Raw genomic sequence first — 14,303 nt, forward strand, 5'->3', positions numbered from 1 at the left:
ATGTGTTTTAAGTGGGATGCTGCAGTTTTGCACATAATTTATTTTTCTTTGATATGGTGCAATATTTTATTATGCTGTTCAGAATGTATTCGTTTTGAATGGTTCGATTTATGTATTTTGTTTATATACATTAAAAAGTTATACTTTAAATGCAAACGTTTAAAAGCATTCTTTTTCATAACAAACCAATGTATTTTTAAATACATTGTGGTTAAGGTAGAGTATGATTTCATTTAATAATTTAATTGGAATTGTTTTAACACCAATCATAGTCAGACTAACGCAAACTGTTTGACTTAAAGTACAAAACATATATTTTTTTAAAAGAGCCGTTTGGGAGCCAAAAGAGCCGGAATGCCCATCACCACCTTAAACCCCTACCCTTAACTGTTTTACATTTCAACTTCAAGGGGGTGACGTCAGAGTTGTGACATCCCAAGGATCCCATTTCCTTTTCATTATTCAGCAACTATAAGTTCATGTAAAGGGAATGCTTTTCATTTGTCACAATCACTAAGGTATGTCGACAACTTTGGGATGTAAAAAATAAATGCATGAATACTGGTAAGCAGAAAACTACATAGTAGCTTTGTTTAGTAATTTTCTCATACAAGGCAAATTCATAGGCATGAAATGTACAGTTGTAGCAGCATTGATTTGAATGCAATGCACGGTCTACATTTTATGCAAGTTAACAAGCAACATATTGTATAACAACAAACTACAATTGCATAGTGTGACATGACTGTCTCGTCAAGACAGATGATGGTTAGTTAGTTTCCGCCAGTCTGTAAATACAATGTTTAGTAGAACAATTGAACAAACAGTTGAACAAACAGTTGAACAAACAGTTGAACAAACAAGCTTTATGAAAACATTGGAACAGTCAGAACAACAAAAAAAACATGGTTATTTTCTTTGAATAGGTATGTTTAATAAATTCACTGTAGACCTTCATGAAGCTTCTAAAAACAGAGCAGACTGGTAAACAGTCAGTCATTAGGTTTAGCGTTACATGCAAGTACAGCTCACACCCTGCAGGGAGTGAAGGATGCTTCGACTTTCACAGCCACATTAGGGACTGTGGTTTCTCAGTTGTTCTTCCCACACTGCCCGGCTCAGTCTGGACAGCCTTATAGAACACCTCGTGGGAAAGGTACCCTCCCATAAAGAAACTCCCAAGTACTGCCAGGAAAAAAAAGCAAAAAAAGAAAGAAAGAAAAGAAAGAAAGAAAGAAAAGAAAGGAGAGATATAGAGTAATGCGACCTGGCCGTGTGGTGCCAGGACAACAACCTCTCCCGTGACGTGATCAAGACAAAGGAGATGATCGTGAACTACAGGAAAAGGAGGACCGAGCACACCAACAAGCTAACATGGTCCAAGCACACCAAGACAGTCGTGAAGAGGGCACGACAAAACCTATTCCCCCTCAGGAGACTGAAACATTTGGCATGGGTCCTCAGATCCTCAAAAGGCTCTACAGCTGCACCATTGAGTGCATCCTGACGGGTTGAATCACTGCCTGGTATGGCAACTGCTCGGCCTCCGACCGCAAGGCACTACAGAGGATAATGCGTACGGCCCAGTGCATCACTGGGGCCAAGCTTCCTGCCATCCAGGACTTCTATACCAGGCGGAGTCAGAAGAAGGCCCTAAAAATTGTCAAAGTCCCCAGCCACCCTAGTCATAGACTGTTCCCTCTGCTACCGCACGGCAAGCGGTACCGGAGCGCCAAGTCTTGGTCCGAGAGACTTCTAAACCGCTTCTACCCCCAAGCCGTAAGACTCCTGAACATCTAATCAAATGGCTACCCAGACTATTTGCATTGCCCCCCTCTCTCTTTTACGCTGCTGCTACTTTCTGTCTATGCAGTCACTAACAACTCTACCTACATGTACATATTACCTCAATTACCTCGACTAACCGGTGCCCCCGCACACTGACTCTGTACCGGTACCCACTGTATATAGCCTCGCTATTGTTATTTTACTGCTACTCTTTAATTATTTGTTACTTTTATTAATATATTTTAGGTATTTTTCTGTAAACTGCATTGTTGGTTAAGGGCTTCTAAGTAAACATTTCACTGTAAGGTTGTACTCGCCGCATGTGACAAAAACTATTTGATTTGAACAAAGAGCACGGTTTCAACAGATGCACTGCAGTTTGGCTTCGCTCTCTCCCCCTGGTTCCTCTTTGGGTCTGCGTTTCCTTGACAAAGATGGCTCCTCCCCCTCTTTGTCTTCAAGGCCTTCAGTAGAATTCTGGAAGCCCTCTGCCCCAGAGTCAACACTGTACAGCTCAGGAACCGATGATTCCGCCTCCTGCCCAGCCACCAAACATACATCACCCGATATTGATACCAAGTCCCCTGGGTCAGGGCCCATCTGAACAACCACCATGGTCAATGCTCCTCCCTCCCCCTCTACTCTTGTTTCACTTGGTTCCTCCTTCAGGAGAGTCATCTCCCCAGGGCAAGTGGCCTCCTCACCGATGAGGCTGACGGTGAGCTCCGAGTGGCCGTTGATGGATGCTGCGGTTCCTGCCTGGCGCAGTAGCTCTGTCCTCAGGGAGGCTAGCTGGGTGTGGATGAGAGTGCGGTGTTGCTTCTCCAAACTCTTCACCTGAGAGACAGACAGGAAACATCAGCTGTCAAAGACTATCTTAGATCATCCAATGAGCCTCAATGATGTGTGATGTTCAGTGGGTTTACAAAAGGATGGCTCCTTTTAAATGAGAAACCACTTTGCTTCAGTGGGCAATAAAGCCCTTTGACATTCCAGCTCGTGAATACTATTAAAGCTCATGAATTTTAACTAATCATACAGAATGCATAGCTCTAAGGGGCTTTACACATCTGGCATGTGGCCTTGAGAGTATTCAACAAACACTTAGGATCATCACTACAGTAGCAGTTAAAATCTTCCACTCACCAGCTGATCGATTCTCTGCTGGCTGTTTTCTGCAGAGCGGTACAGCTTCAGCTCCTCAAACATCTTGACGTTGGCCTGCACCACACTGGCCAGCTGGGGGGCGCCACGCCACAGCACAGGGGAGGGACACATCAACATGGCCACGTCAGAAGTACACAAAGAAGTTGGAATGGACATTAAATAATCTAGAGAAAATTGTAAAACATCTGAATAGTTTGTCTTTTATTGTCTTATTTTCCACTCACAGCCTTTGATTTCCAGATTTATTTTGCATTTAAGCCCTCTGTCACACACACGTCAGTGCAATGCCAGGAAAGTGGTAGGGTGGAAAAACTCTCACATCAGACAGCGCGACTACTCTGTCTGCAGTGATTGAGGGACCAGAGAAAAGCACCGCACAGGGATGCCTCCTGACATAAGGACAGTGGTCTTTAAGTATCTCAGCCTTCACGTCTCCTGTCAATGTACCTGTTCTTTAAGTCTCTGGATCTCGGCCCTCAGCCTCTTCTCCATGGCGTCCTTCTCCTGCTGCAGGGTCTCGTTCTGCTGGTGGAGCTCCAGCAGATGCTGCTCCATCTGCAGGGCCTGCTCCAGGCCCTCCCTGCCCTGCAATAGACAACCATAGGTACAATCTGGGCTCTAAATTAAACAATGTTCATTGGTAGCACTGGTGCTCCCAACTTAAAAAAAAGTTAGCACATCATATAATTTAGGAGCCCCAGAAAAAGAGACTTTTAGCTTGATTGAGATAAAGCTTATATTGTAGGAATGGGCAGGTTTAGGGTTGTGTTGATGAAGAGCGGGTGGGTGACTGTCAGGTTAAAAAAAGAAAAAATACAGAAATGTATAGTTCTTGTGCAATTTACACTCAGTGGCTACCCCGTCCACAAAATTGTTCGCTCCTCCAGACAGTGCCGTGGCTTGCTATATAAAGCAGGCAGACAGGCATTGAGGCATTCAGTTAATTGACTGAACGTTAGAATGGGAAAAACTAGTGACCTAAGCTACTTTGAGCGTGGTATGATCGTCGGTGCCAGGCGCGCCGGTTCCTGTATCTCAGAAACGGCCGACCTCCTGGGCTTTTCCTGCACAACAGTTTCTAGGGTTTACCGAGAATGGTGCGACAAACAAAAAACATCCAGTCAGCGGCAGTCCTGTGGGTGAAAACAGCTGGTTGATGAGAGGTCGAAGGAAAATGGCAAGAATCGTGCAAGCTAACAGGCGGGCCACAAACAGTCAAATAACGGCATAGTACAACAGCGGTGTGCAGAACGGCATCTCGAAACGCACAACTCGTCGGTCCTGGTCACGAATGGGCTATTGCAGCAGATGACCACACCGGGTTCCACTCCTATCTGCTAAAAACAAGAAGCAGCAGCTCCAGTGGGCACGCGATCATCAACACTGGACAACTGAGGAGTGGAAAAACTTTGCCTGGTCCGATGAATCCCGGTTCCCGTTGAGTCATGCTGACGGCAGAGTCAGAAGCAGCATGGCCCCATTCAGCATGGCCCCATTCTGTCTGGTGTCAACGGTACAGGCTAGTGATGGTGGTATAATGGTGTGGGGAATGTTTTCCTGGCACACGTTAGGTCCCTTGATACCAATTGAATAACTTTTTAATGGCACAAATTATCTGAACAAATGTTGCTGACCAGGTGCATTGCTTCATGGCTACAGGGGGGTCCAACCCGGAACTAGATGAGTGTACCTAATAAACTGGCCACAGTGTATAATCTATAGGCTACATTGAGGTTTTTCGCTCATTATTTTTGGGCCATCTCGCATTAGTGTGTAAGCCTAAGCTTTGGCCAACACGCCAATCACGAAACGCTTTTTGGAACTGGCAGAAAGAGTTAAAGGGATACTTCTGGATTTTGGCAATGAGGCCCTTTTTCTACTGTGTTAGCATGTTAGCAGATACCCATTAACTTTCAGTCATTGCGCTAACGCTAGTTAGCATTGGCTTGCAAAACTACCTCTAACATAGTGGACATAAAAATGGTATCCAGGAGTTCATCTGACTCTGGGGAAGTAGATAAACTCATTGCCAAAATCCCGAAGTATCCCTTTAACATCAATCCACTGAGGCAAAAAGTGCACACCATCCACCGCTTCTGAGTATATTACTCACTAATGTTCAGTGTCTGGATAATAAATTAGACGAGCTGAGGGTGAGAATCTCCTTCCAGAGAGACATCAGGGATTGTAACATACTCTGTTTCAAGGAAACATGGCTCTCTCCAGATATACTGTTGGAGTCGGTCCAGCCATCTGGATTCTCAGTTCATCGCGCCAACCCAGAATAAACATCTCTCCGGGTAGAAGGGCGGGGTGTATATTTCATAATTAACGACTCATGGTGTAATTGTGATAACATACAGAAACTCAAGTCCTTTAGTTCACCCGACCTAGAATACCTCACAATCAAATGCCGACACTATTACCTCCCAAGAGAATTGTCTTCGGTTATAGTCACAGCCGTGTATATTCCCCCTCAAGCAGACTACGACGGCCCTCAAAGAACTTCACTGGACTTTATGCAAACTGGAAACCATATGTCCTGAGGCCACATTTATTGTAGCTGAGGATATTAACAAAGCAAATTTAAGGAAAATTCTACCGAAGTTCTACTAACACATTGACTGTAGCACTCGATATGAGAAAACAGACCACTGCTACTTAGCATTTTTAAATGCTTACAAGGCCGTCACCCGCCGTCCCTTCGGCAAATCTGATCACGACTCAATTTTGCTCCTCCCTTCCTATTGGTAGAAACTCAAACAGGAAGTACCCGTGCTAACGACTATTGAATGCTGGTCTGGCCAATCGGAATCCACACTTTAAGATTGTTTTGATCACGTGGACTGGGATATGTTCCAGGTAGCCTCTGAGAATAACTGACAAATACATGGATACGGTGACTGAGTTTATCAGGAAGTGTATAGGAGGTGTTGTACCCTATGGTCTCTATTAAAACCTATGCTGTGGGCTCTCCTTCTCTATGGCAGACGTGAGTAAGACATTTAAGCTTGTTAACCCTCGCAAGGCTGCCGGCCCAGACGGCATCCCTAGCCGCGTCATCTGAGCATGCACAGACCAGCAGGCTGGAGTGTTTACGGACATATTCAATCTCTCCCTATCCCAGTCTGCTGTACCCACTTGCTTCACGATGTCCACCATTGTTCCTGTACCCAAGAAAGCAAAGGTAACTGAACTAAATGACTATAGCCCTGTAGCACTCACTTCTGTCATCATGAAGTGCTTTGAGAGGCTAGTTAATAAGGATCATATCACCTCTACCTTACCTGACACCCTAGACGCACTTCAATTTGCTTACCATCTCAATAGATCCACAGATGATTCAATCGCATCGCACTGCCCTATCCCATCTGGACAAGAGGAATAGTTATGTAAGAATTCTGTTCATTGACTAAAGCTCAGCATTCAACACCATAGTACCCTCCAAGCTCATCATTAAGCTCGGGGCCCTGGGTCTTGGACTTCCTGACGTTCCGCCCCCAGGTGGAAGGTAGGAAACAACACCAGTTCGCTGATTCTCAACACAGGGGCCCCACAAGGGTGCGTGTTCAGCCCCCTCCAGTACTCCCTGTTCAACTCAATCATCAACACAACAGTAGTAGGCCTGATTACCAACAATGATGAGACAGCCTACAGGGAGGAGGTGAGGGCCCTGGGAGAGTGGTGTCAGGAAAATAACCTCTCACTCAACGTAAACAAAACAAAGGAGCTGATCGTGGACTTCAGGAAACAGCAGAGGGAGCACGCCCTTATCCACATCGACGGGACCGCAGTGGAGCAGGTAGAAAACTCAAAGTTCCTCAGTGTACACATCACTGCCTTCAGGACATCTACAGCACCCGATGTCACAGTAAGGCCAAAAAGATCATCAAGGACAACAACCACCCAAGCCACTGCCTGTTCACCCCGCTATCATCCAGAAGGTGAGGTCAGTACAGATGCATCAAAGCTGGGACCAAGAGACTGAAAAACAGCTTCTATCTCAAGGCCATCAGACTCTTAAATACCCATCACTAGGCGGCTTCCACCCGGTTACATAACCCTGCACCTTAGAGGCTGCTGCTCTATATACATAGACTTGAAATCACTGGCCACTTTAATAAGTGAACACTAGTCACTTTAATAATGTTAACATGCTTTTGCTTTCACACACACATATATATACACACACACACACACACACACACACCACACACACACACCACACATATCTATACATACACACACACATCCACACATCCATACATCCATAGTATTTTAGTCTATGCCACTCCGACATTGCTCATCCTAATATTTATATATTCCTTAACTCCATTCTTTTACTTTTAGGTTTGTGTGTATTGTTAGATATTACTGCACTGTTGGAACTAGAAACAAGCATTTCACTATACCTGCAATAACATCTGCTAAACGTGTATGTGAGCAATAAAATTTGATTTCTATTGCTTTTTAGACTTTCTTTCAATGAGATCTATAACTCACATTTCTGTGAATTTGGTCAGGTTGCCCAACAATGTACATTTTGCAGCTTTAAGCTCTGAATATCAGCCATCCAACTTCATCAGGAGTTATCCTGAGCCTATTGACTCTCATTGCAATGTGTTTAAACAACGGAAAATGCAGTAGGCTATTTTCATTTTCGATGTGATCAGCTCGTAAAAAATATACGTATACAAACTTAACCACTGATCATGACAATTTAGTCGACAGGGTGAAACTCCTGGACAGCAGTTGCGAGTATCCTGATTGTCCATTGCATATTACCCATTTTACTTTGACCCGTCCTGTTTTTAGGATATGGTGTTAACATGTCAGCGCATTTTTTATTTGATTGGGCGCCATTTAGGTTAGGCTATTTGATCGGAGAAAGTGCGTGATGCAAAAAGTGTCCGTCTCATTACACGATCATACATTTTATCGCCACCCTGTAGGCTATAGAAAAGGCCACACACTCGATCTACGGCATGATTTATGTTAGATGATTTTCTGATGGAACGTGGGTGATGAGCCGCAGCGATGAGTCTCCAACAGCACCCTGGAGTGGCGCGCTGGTAATGGACAAGCTAAATATTTGGTGCCCCTGCCTTTGACAAAGTGGGCGCTGTTCATCACAGAGCAGCATCAGAGCTCACCTAAAAAGCCCACATGCCACTGGTTGAGAGAAATTGTCATTGTTTTTGGGCCGACTTGAGGTTTTATGGTGTTGGAGGTGCATCTTGGTCAGTTTAGCTCGGAAAATGCCGCCCTCGTCAATCTACCGCCAAATCGGCGGGCAGGCCCTCATCTCGAATGGCTACACAAAATGGTACACTAACACGCATACACAGACAGGGGCATTCCTGTGTGTTGCCTCTTCAGAAAGTTGAAGGACAATATGAATCACTGATGCATTTTGTTCATGTCTTATGACAATCTTGCACAAATTAATAAGTGTTCTAATAACTTCAATACATTTAGTTGATTTCCTACTAAGTTCAATACATTTTGAAATATTGTTGATGTCTCGATTCCGTCCGCAATCGCCGCAACGCAGATTTTATAGGGCCCTATAATAGATCAGTTGTTGTATTACTTGTGAAGCACAGCTGGGTGAGAATAAATTAAAATTATTAGCTTTTTATTTTACTGGACTGATGGTGCCTGCATCTGATGGTCAGTTTCAGAGGAGGTAGAGAGAGAGCAGCAGAGGGTCCGCCTCTCACCATCACTGAACGTGAACTAAAAGGGAACAGTTTTCCAGCTGATGGTGAGACTTGAGTCGCATTATTTCTGCCTCATGCACAAATTCACTAGAGAGGAAGTGAAAAATTGCTCGATATAAAAATGGACACAAGCCACTAATAACAATTATTCTGGGTGACTATTATTCAACAATTATTCTAGTCACACTGGTGCTGCCAAAATAAAAATCCAGGTCCCACAGCAAAATATTTAGGCACATGTGTGACCACAATGGTCGCACTTTAGACCCCTGGGTACGATATTAGCAAACATACAGCTCAATGCAGACAACCCAGAGCACTCAATCCTTCAAGAAAATGATACTATAGCAGAAACTGCCTACACTAAAAAAGTGAATGCGGTTACCTGTTCGGCGATAATGCTGGCCGCCTCCTCGTAGATAAGGTTGCCCCCTTGTCCATCAGGGTCCATGAGAACAAGTGTCTGGGTCCGGTCCAGGGTATGCTGGGAAGGCCCCACCTCCCCTTCGCCCACCACTAAGATCCTGTTGTTCATGCTACTGTCCTTCAACCAGAGCAGGCACCAATCACCAGACATAAGTTACTTGACACATACACCTCCTGTGCTGGGCTCAAGGTGACCCTTTCTAGCACCGGTGGCACTAGCGCTGTAGAAAATTCAGCGGCACCAATAAGAACTTTGGTAGCACAAGCAACAGGCCATGTAACACACGTTGCATACTACAACATGAACACATCTCCCACCCACACACTAGTACGTACTAAACGGTGCACACGGCACAACTTCAACCCGCCGCACTCTCTCCACATTTTCCCACCATAAATGAGACATACAATGCTTTCAGAAAGTATTCAGACCCCTTCCCTTTTTTTTCACATCACAGCCTTATTCTAAAATGGATTAAATAGATATTTTTCCTCATCAATCTACACACAATACAATGACAGAGCAAAAACAGGTTGAGACATTTTTGTAAACGTATTAAAAAGAACAGATACCTTATTTACATAAGTATTCAGACCCTTTGCTATGAGACTCAATTGAGCTCAAGTGCATCCTGTTTCTATTGATCATCCTTGAGATGTTTCTACAATTTAAATGGAGTCCACCTGTGGTAAATTCAATTGATTGGACATGATTTGGAAAGGCACACACACCTGTCTATATAAAAAGGTCCCAAAGTTGACAGTGCTTGTCAGAGCAAAAACCAAGCCATGAGGTCAAAGGAATTGTTCATAGAGCTCCAAGACAGGATTGTCTCAAGGCACAGATTTGGGGAAGGGTACCAAAAAGATCTCTGCAGCATTGAAGGTCCCCAAGAACAGTGGCCGCCATTGTTCTTAAAATGGAAGAAGTTTGGCGCAACCAAGACTCTTCCTAGGGCTGGCCGCCCGGCCAAACTGAGCAATCGGGGGAGAATGACCTTGGTCAGGGAGGTGACCAAGAACCAGATGGCCACTGTGACAGAGCTCCAGAGATATTCTGTGGAGATGGGAGAACCTTCCAGAAGGACAACACAAGACAATGCCGGAGTGGCTTCGGGACATGTCTCTGAATGTCCTAGAGTGGCCCAGCCAGAGCCCGGACTTGAACCCGATCGAACATCTCGGGATAAACCTGAAAATAGCTGTGCAGCAACGCTCCCCATCCAACCTGACAAACCTTAAGACCTGCAGAGAAGAAATGGTAGAAACTCCCCAAATACAGGTGTGCCAAGCTTGTAGCGTCATACTTAAAAAAAATATTTTACCTTTATTTAACTAGGCAAGTCAGTTAAGAACAAATTCTTATTTTCAATGACAGCCTAGGAACAGTGGGTTAACTGCCTTGTTCAGGGGCAGAAGGACAGATTTTTACCTTGTCAGCTCGGGGATTCAAACTTACAACCTTTCGGTTACTACCCCAATGCTCTAACCACTAGGCTACCCTGCTACCCAAGAAGACTAGTTGTAATTGCTGCCAAAGGTGCTTCAACAAAGTACTGAGTAAAGGGTCTGAATGCTTATGTAAATGTCATTTTATTTATTTATTTCAATTTGCAAAACATTTTTGATCAGGGGGGGGAATTTTTTTTTAATCCATTTTAGAATAAGACTAACGTAACAAAATGTGGAAAAAAGGCAAGGTGTCTGAATACTTTCCGAATGCACTGTATATGAAACCTTGCGTTCGACAGTGAGAAGGGCCTCAGTGTTGAGGACTGGCTGGGCCACGATGGTCCCCACTGTGCCCCCCGCTGCCCCAGAACACACGTCCAGCCCTCCATAGGCTTTAGGGTGGGCCTCCGGATTCTGGTCATAATACTGACGGCTATTCACCTCCTGAAAGCCGAGAAAGGAGATTGTGAATGGACAGAATATAGACTGCCATTGGTAAGTACTTTAAGGTCTCTGCTGAGAGTTTACCTATGGCACAGAGGGTACTGTGCTTGCATATATCATGCTCACAGTGTTCAAATGGAGAACAGTGCCTTCAGAAAGTATTCATGACCCTTGACTTATGCCACATTGTTGTTACAGCCTATACAACTCATCACAATTCTCTCTCAGATCTGTAAGAACGATTTTTCTTCTCAACCATCTGCACACAATACCCCATAATGACAAAGTGAAAACATGTTTTTAGAAAAGGTCACACATTTTTTGAGAATGAAATACAGAAATCTAATTTACATAAGTATTCACTAGCCTGAGTCAATACTTTGTAGAAGCACCTTTGGCGGCTAGTACAGCTTTTAGTCGTCTTGGGTATGTCTGTGTCAGCTTTGCACATCTGGATTTGGGGATTTTCTCCCATTCTTCCTTGCAGATTTTGTCAAGCCCTGTTATGTTAGATGGGGAGAGGCGGTGAACAGCAATCTTCAAGTCTATCCACAGATTTTTAATGGGATTCAAGTCTGGGCTTTGGCTGGGTCATTCATTGACTTTCACATTCTCGTTCTGAAGCCATTCCAGCGTTGCTTTGGGTCATTGTCCTGTTGGTACATAAATTGTCATCCCAGTTTAAGGTCGTTTGCACTCTGAAGCAGGTTCTCATCAAGGATTTGCCTGTATTTGGCTCCATTCATTGTTCCCTCTATCCTTACCAGTCTCCCAGTCCCTGCTGCTGAAAAGCATCCCCATAGCATGATGCTGCCAAGAATAATGCACTAGGGATGGAGGTGTGAGTATGCAGATCTGGGCAGATGAGATGTAGTCATTGTGTGCGTCTCTGTAAGTTGTTGTTTGTATAAGTGTATCTGGAGTAAAAACATGTTTTTTTTTTTTGTTTGTTTTTTTAAAAGTTTCCGCTTTGCGTTCAGGCCAAAGAGTAATTTCTTTTGTCTAATCAGACCACAGAAACTTCTGCCTTATGATCTGAGTCTTTTACATCTTTCCACTCTCCCATAAAGCCCAGATTGGTGAAGTGCTGTAGAGTGTTGTCCTTCTGGCAGGTTCTCCCATTTTGTCAGTGGTCATTGGGTTCTTGGTCACCTCCCTGACCAAGGTCCTTCTTGCTCGGTTGCTCAGTTTGGTCGGACGGCCAGGTTCATATTTCCCAATGATGGAGACCATTGTGCTCTTGGAAACTTTCCAACACTCTAGAAATGTTTTTATACCCTTCTCCTCATATATATACACAACTCATCACAATTCTCTCTCAGAGATCTACATACAGTTCCTTGGACTTCATGGCATAGCTCAATTTGGAATGTCACAGCAAAGGGGTGTGAATACTTAAAGTAAATTAGATAATTCTGTATTTCATTTTCAATATATTTGCAAACATTTCTAAAACCATGTTTTCACTTTGTCATTATGGGTTATTGTGTGTAGATGGGTAAGAAATAATACATATTTAATCCATTTTGAAATCAGGCTGCAACTACAAAATATGGAATAAGTTACGCGGTATGAAGACCACCTGAAGGCACTGTATTATTACAGTGGTTTCGTGCCAGTACCTGTGTGACCTGTATCTGGAAGGTAGTGTGAGGGTTCCGGAAGTGGGTCTTATAGTGTTTAATAGCCTCATCTCTGCGGTTGAAGCCGTTTCGGCAGCGGTAGCAGTGCCAGTGGGCTCCCTTGAACCTCTTCTCTCCTTTGATGGTGCCCACAATCTCACAATGGTTGCAGCATCGAAGCACTATTAGGCCTGAAGGGGAGTAGAGTGGAGGACAAAAACCTTGTTATAATGTTATAGGGTGTTTTTTGTTGTTGTTTTTTTACCAATAAATAAATATACATTTTAAGTGAAAGATCTCACTGAAACATTTTGGCAAAGTCATACTACCACTGAATCTATCATCTTATGTGTACTCCCTTGTTTTGTATAGGTGCCTCTCACCAGCAAAGTCAATGCCCTTGTCAACATGTTTGATACGGTAGTGAGCCAGTAAGATGACAGGGTCCTGATAGGCCTCAGCCACAGTGCAGAAAGGGCAGTGCGTATGTGTGCCCTTGTCCTTGCCTGAGCAGTTGTCATCCTGACATAGCACTGGGTTGTAGGTGTGCTCTGTACCCCTGATCCTTACAGAAGGGTGGGCCTGAAACACAGCAGGGCAAGGAGGTCAATTCGGGCTAGACTGTGTGAGGGTGACTGTCGCTGCAGCAAGTTAATCCTTACGTCATTAACAATATAGGCCATTTACTGTCTGTAGTTAGTATATACTTTTGTCATTAGTAACATACTGAGCTAACTCTAATGTTGACAACAATAATACTCCGTAACTTGCACTAACCATGATTTCGCTAGTATATTATGTTTTCGACTACTGGTAAATATGTGCGTTACACTTATAGTACGGACAAACATGCATGAAATAAACTACCGAGCCTATCCCCTCACATCCAAGTTTCCACACAAGTTCATAGTAGCCATTTGGGCAGAACATAATTAACTTACCTAACTAGTTACAGTGCAGACCACTTAATAGCATTTGTTTGGCCATTAAATAGCTTACTAATGCACAACATTACAGGCGCTGGTTAGCATGCAATCAGCAGTCCCAGTTAGTTAAGTTAGCTAACTGTAAACAAGACTGTCCGTCCATCCATGGCCTTCAGGACTCAGCAGACGCTTAAGAAATGTGACTGATCAAGCAAGAAACTTACAATAAAAGCCGACATGTTATCTGCTGAAACTGGTACGTTTCTTCAAACCAATGGTTCAAACACATGCAGCAAAAAAAATTAAGTTACCGGTTAATTTATTTTATTCAAACAAGCGAACCAAATCGCGTGTGATTCGTCATCCGTGCGCACTATAACTTCTTCATGTTTTATTGGCGAATTGCAACCAACTGAAATGTGGATATAACGCCACCTACTGTACTGGAGTGTAAGGTCGGGCAGGACCTATCTACACCCCTATATTCTCTAAACTAACCCTGAATTTCAAATAAAATAAAACAAATCCCTACAAACCTCACTACTCCCATCACCCCCACCCAAAATACCACCCACTCCCCATTCCCGTGTTGGTGCGCACTTGTACATGTACACGCTTAAGTCAACATAGAGTCGTTTTTTAAAACAATAAAAAGTCATTCGAATTATACTAGCTACATGTTTTATGTTAAAGGGGGTTACCTAGTCAGTTGTACAACTGAATGCCTTCAACTGAAATGTGTCTTCCGCATTTAA

General features: G+C 43.8%; 1 protein-coding gene across 3 annotated transcripts; it reads right to left on the reverse strand.

The window, feature by feature from the left end:
• Positions 1-559: 559 nt before the first annotated feature.
• Positions 560-13,945, reverse strand: LOC106563140 (uncharacterized). Of its 3 annotated transcripts, none has more exons than XM_014128397.3 (8): positions 13,773-13,945; positions 13,129-13,204; positions 12,623-12,813; positions 10,842-11,000; positions 9,064-9,222; positions 3,403-3,540; positions 2,935-3,027; positions 560-2,625 (listed from the first exon to the last, which is right to left on the reverse strand). In XM_014128397.3, exons 1-8 carry the CDS (start codon positions 13,785-13,787, stop codon positions 2,149-2,151), a joined length of 1,308 nt encoding a protein of 435 aa, XP_013983872.1. In that variant the 5' UTR covers positions 13,788-13,945; the 3' UTR covers positions 560-2,148. The 3 variants fall into 3 exon arrangements, with proteins under 3 accessions (XP_013983872.1, XP_013983871.1, XP_013983873.1); XM_014128396.3 differs by having other exon boundaries at positions 13,006-13,204; XM_014128398.3 differs by lacking the exon at positions 10,842-11,000 and having other exon boundaries at positions 13,006-13,204.
• Positions 13,946-14,303: the final 358 nt, after the last annotated feature.

The sequence above is a fragment of the Salmo salar genome, chromosome 11 (assembly GCF_965601325.2).
Source record: "Salmo salar chromosome 11, fSalSal1, whole genome shotgun sequence".
Lineage (NCBI taxonomy): Eukaryota > Metazoa > Chordata > Actinopteri > Salmoniformes > Salmonidae > Salmo > Salmo salar.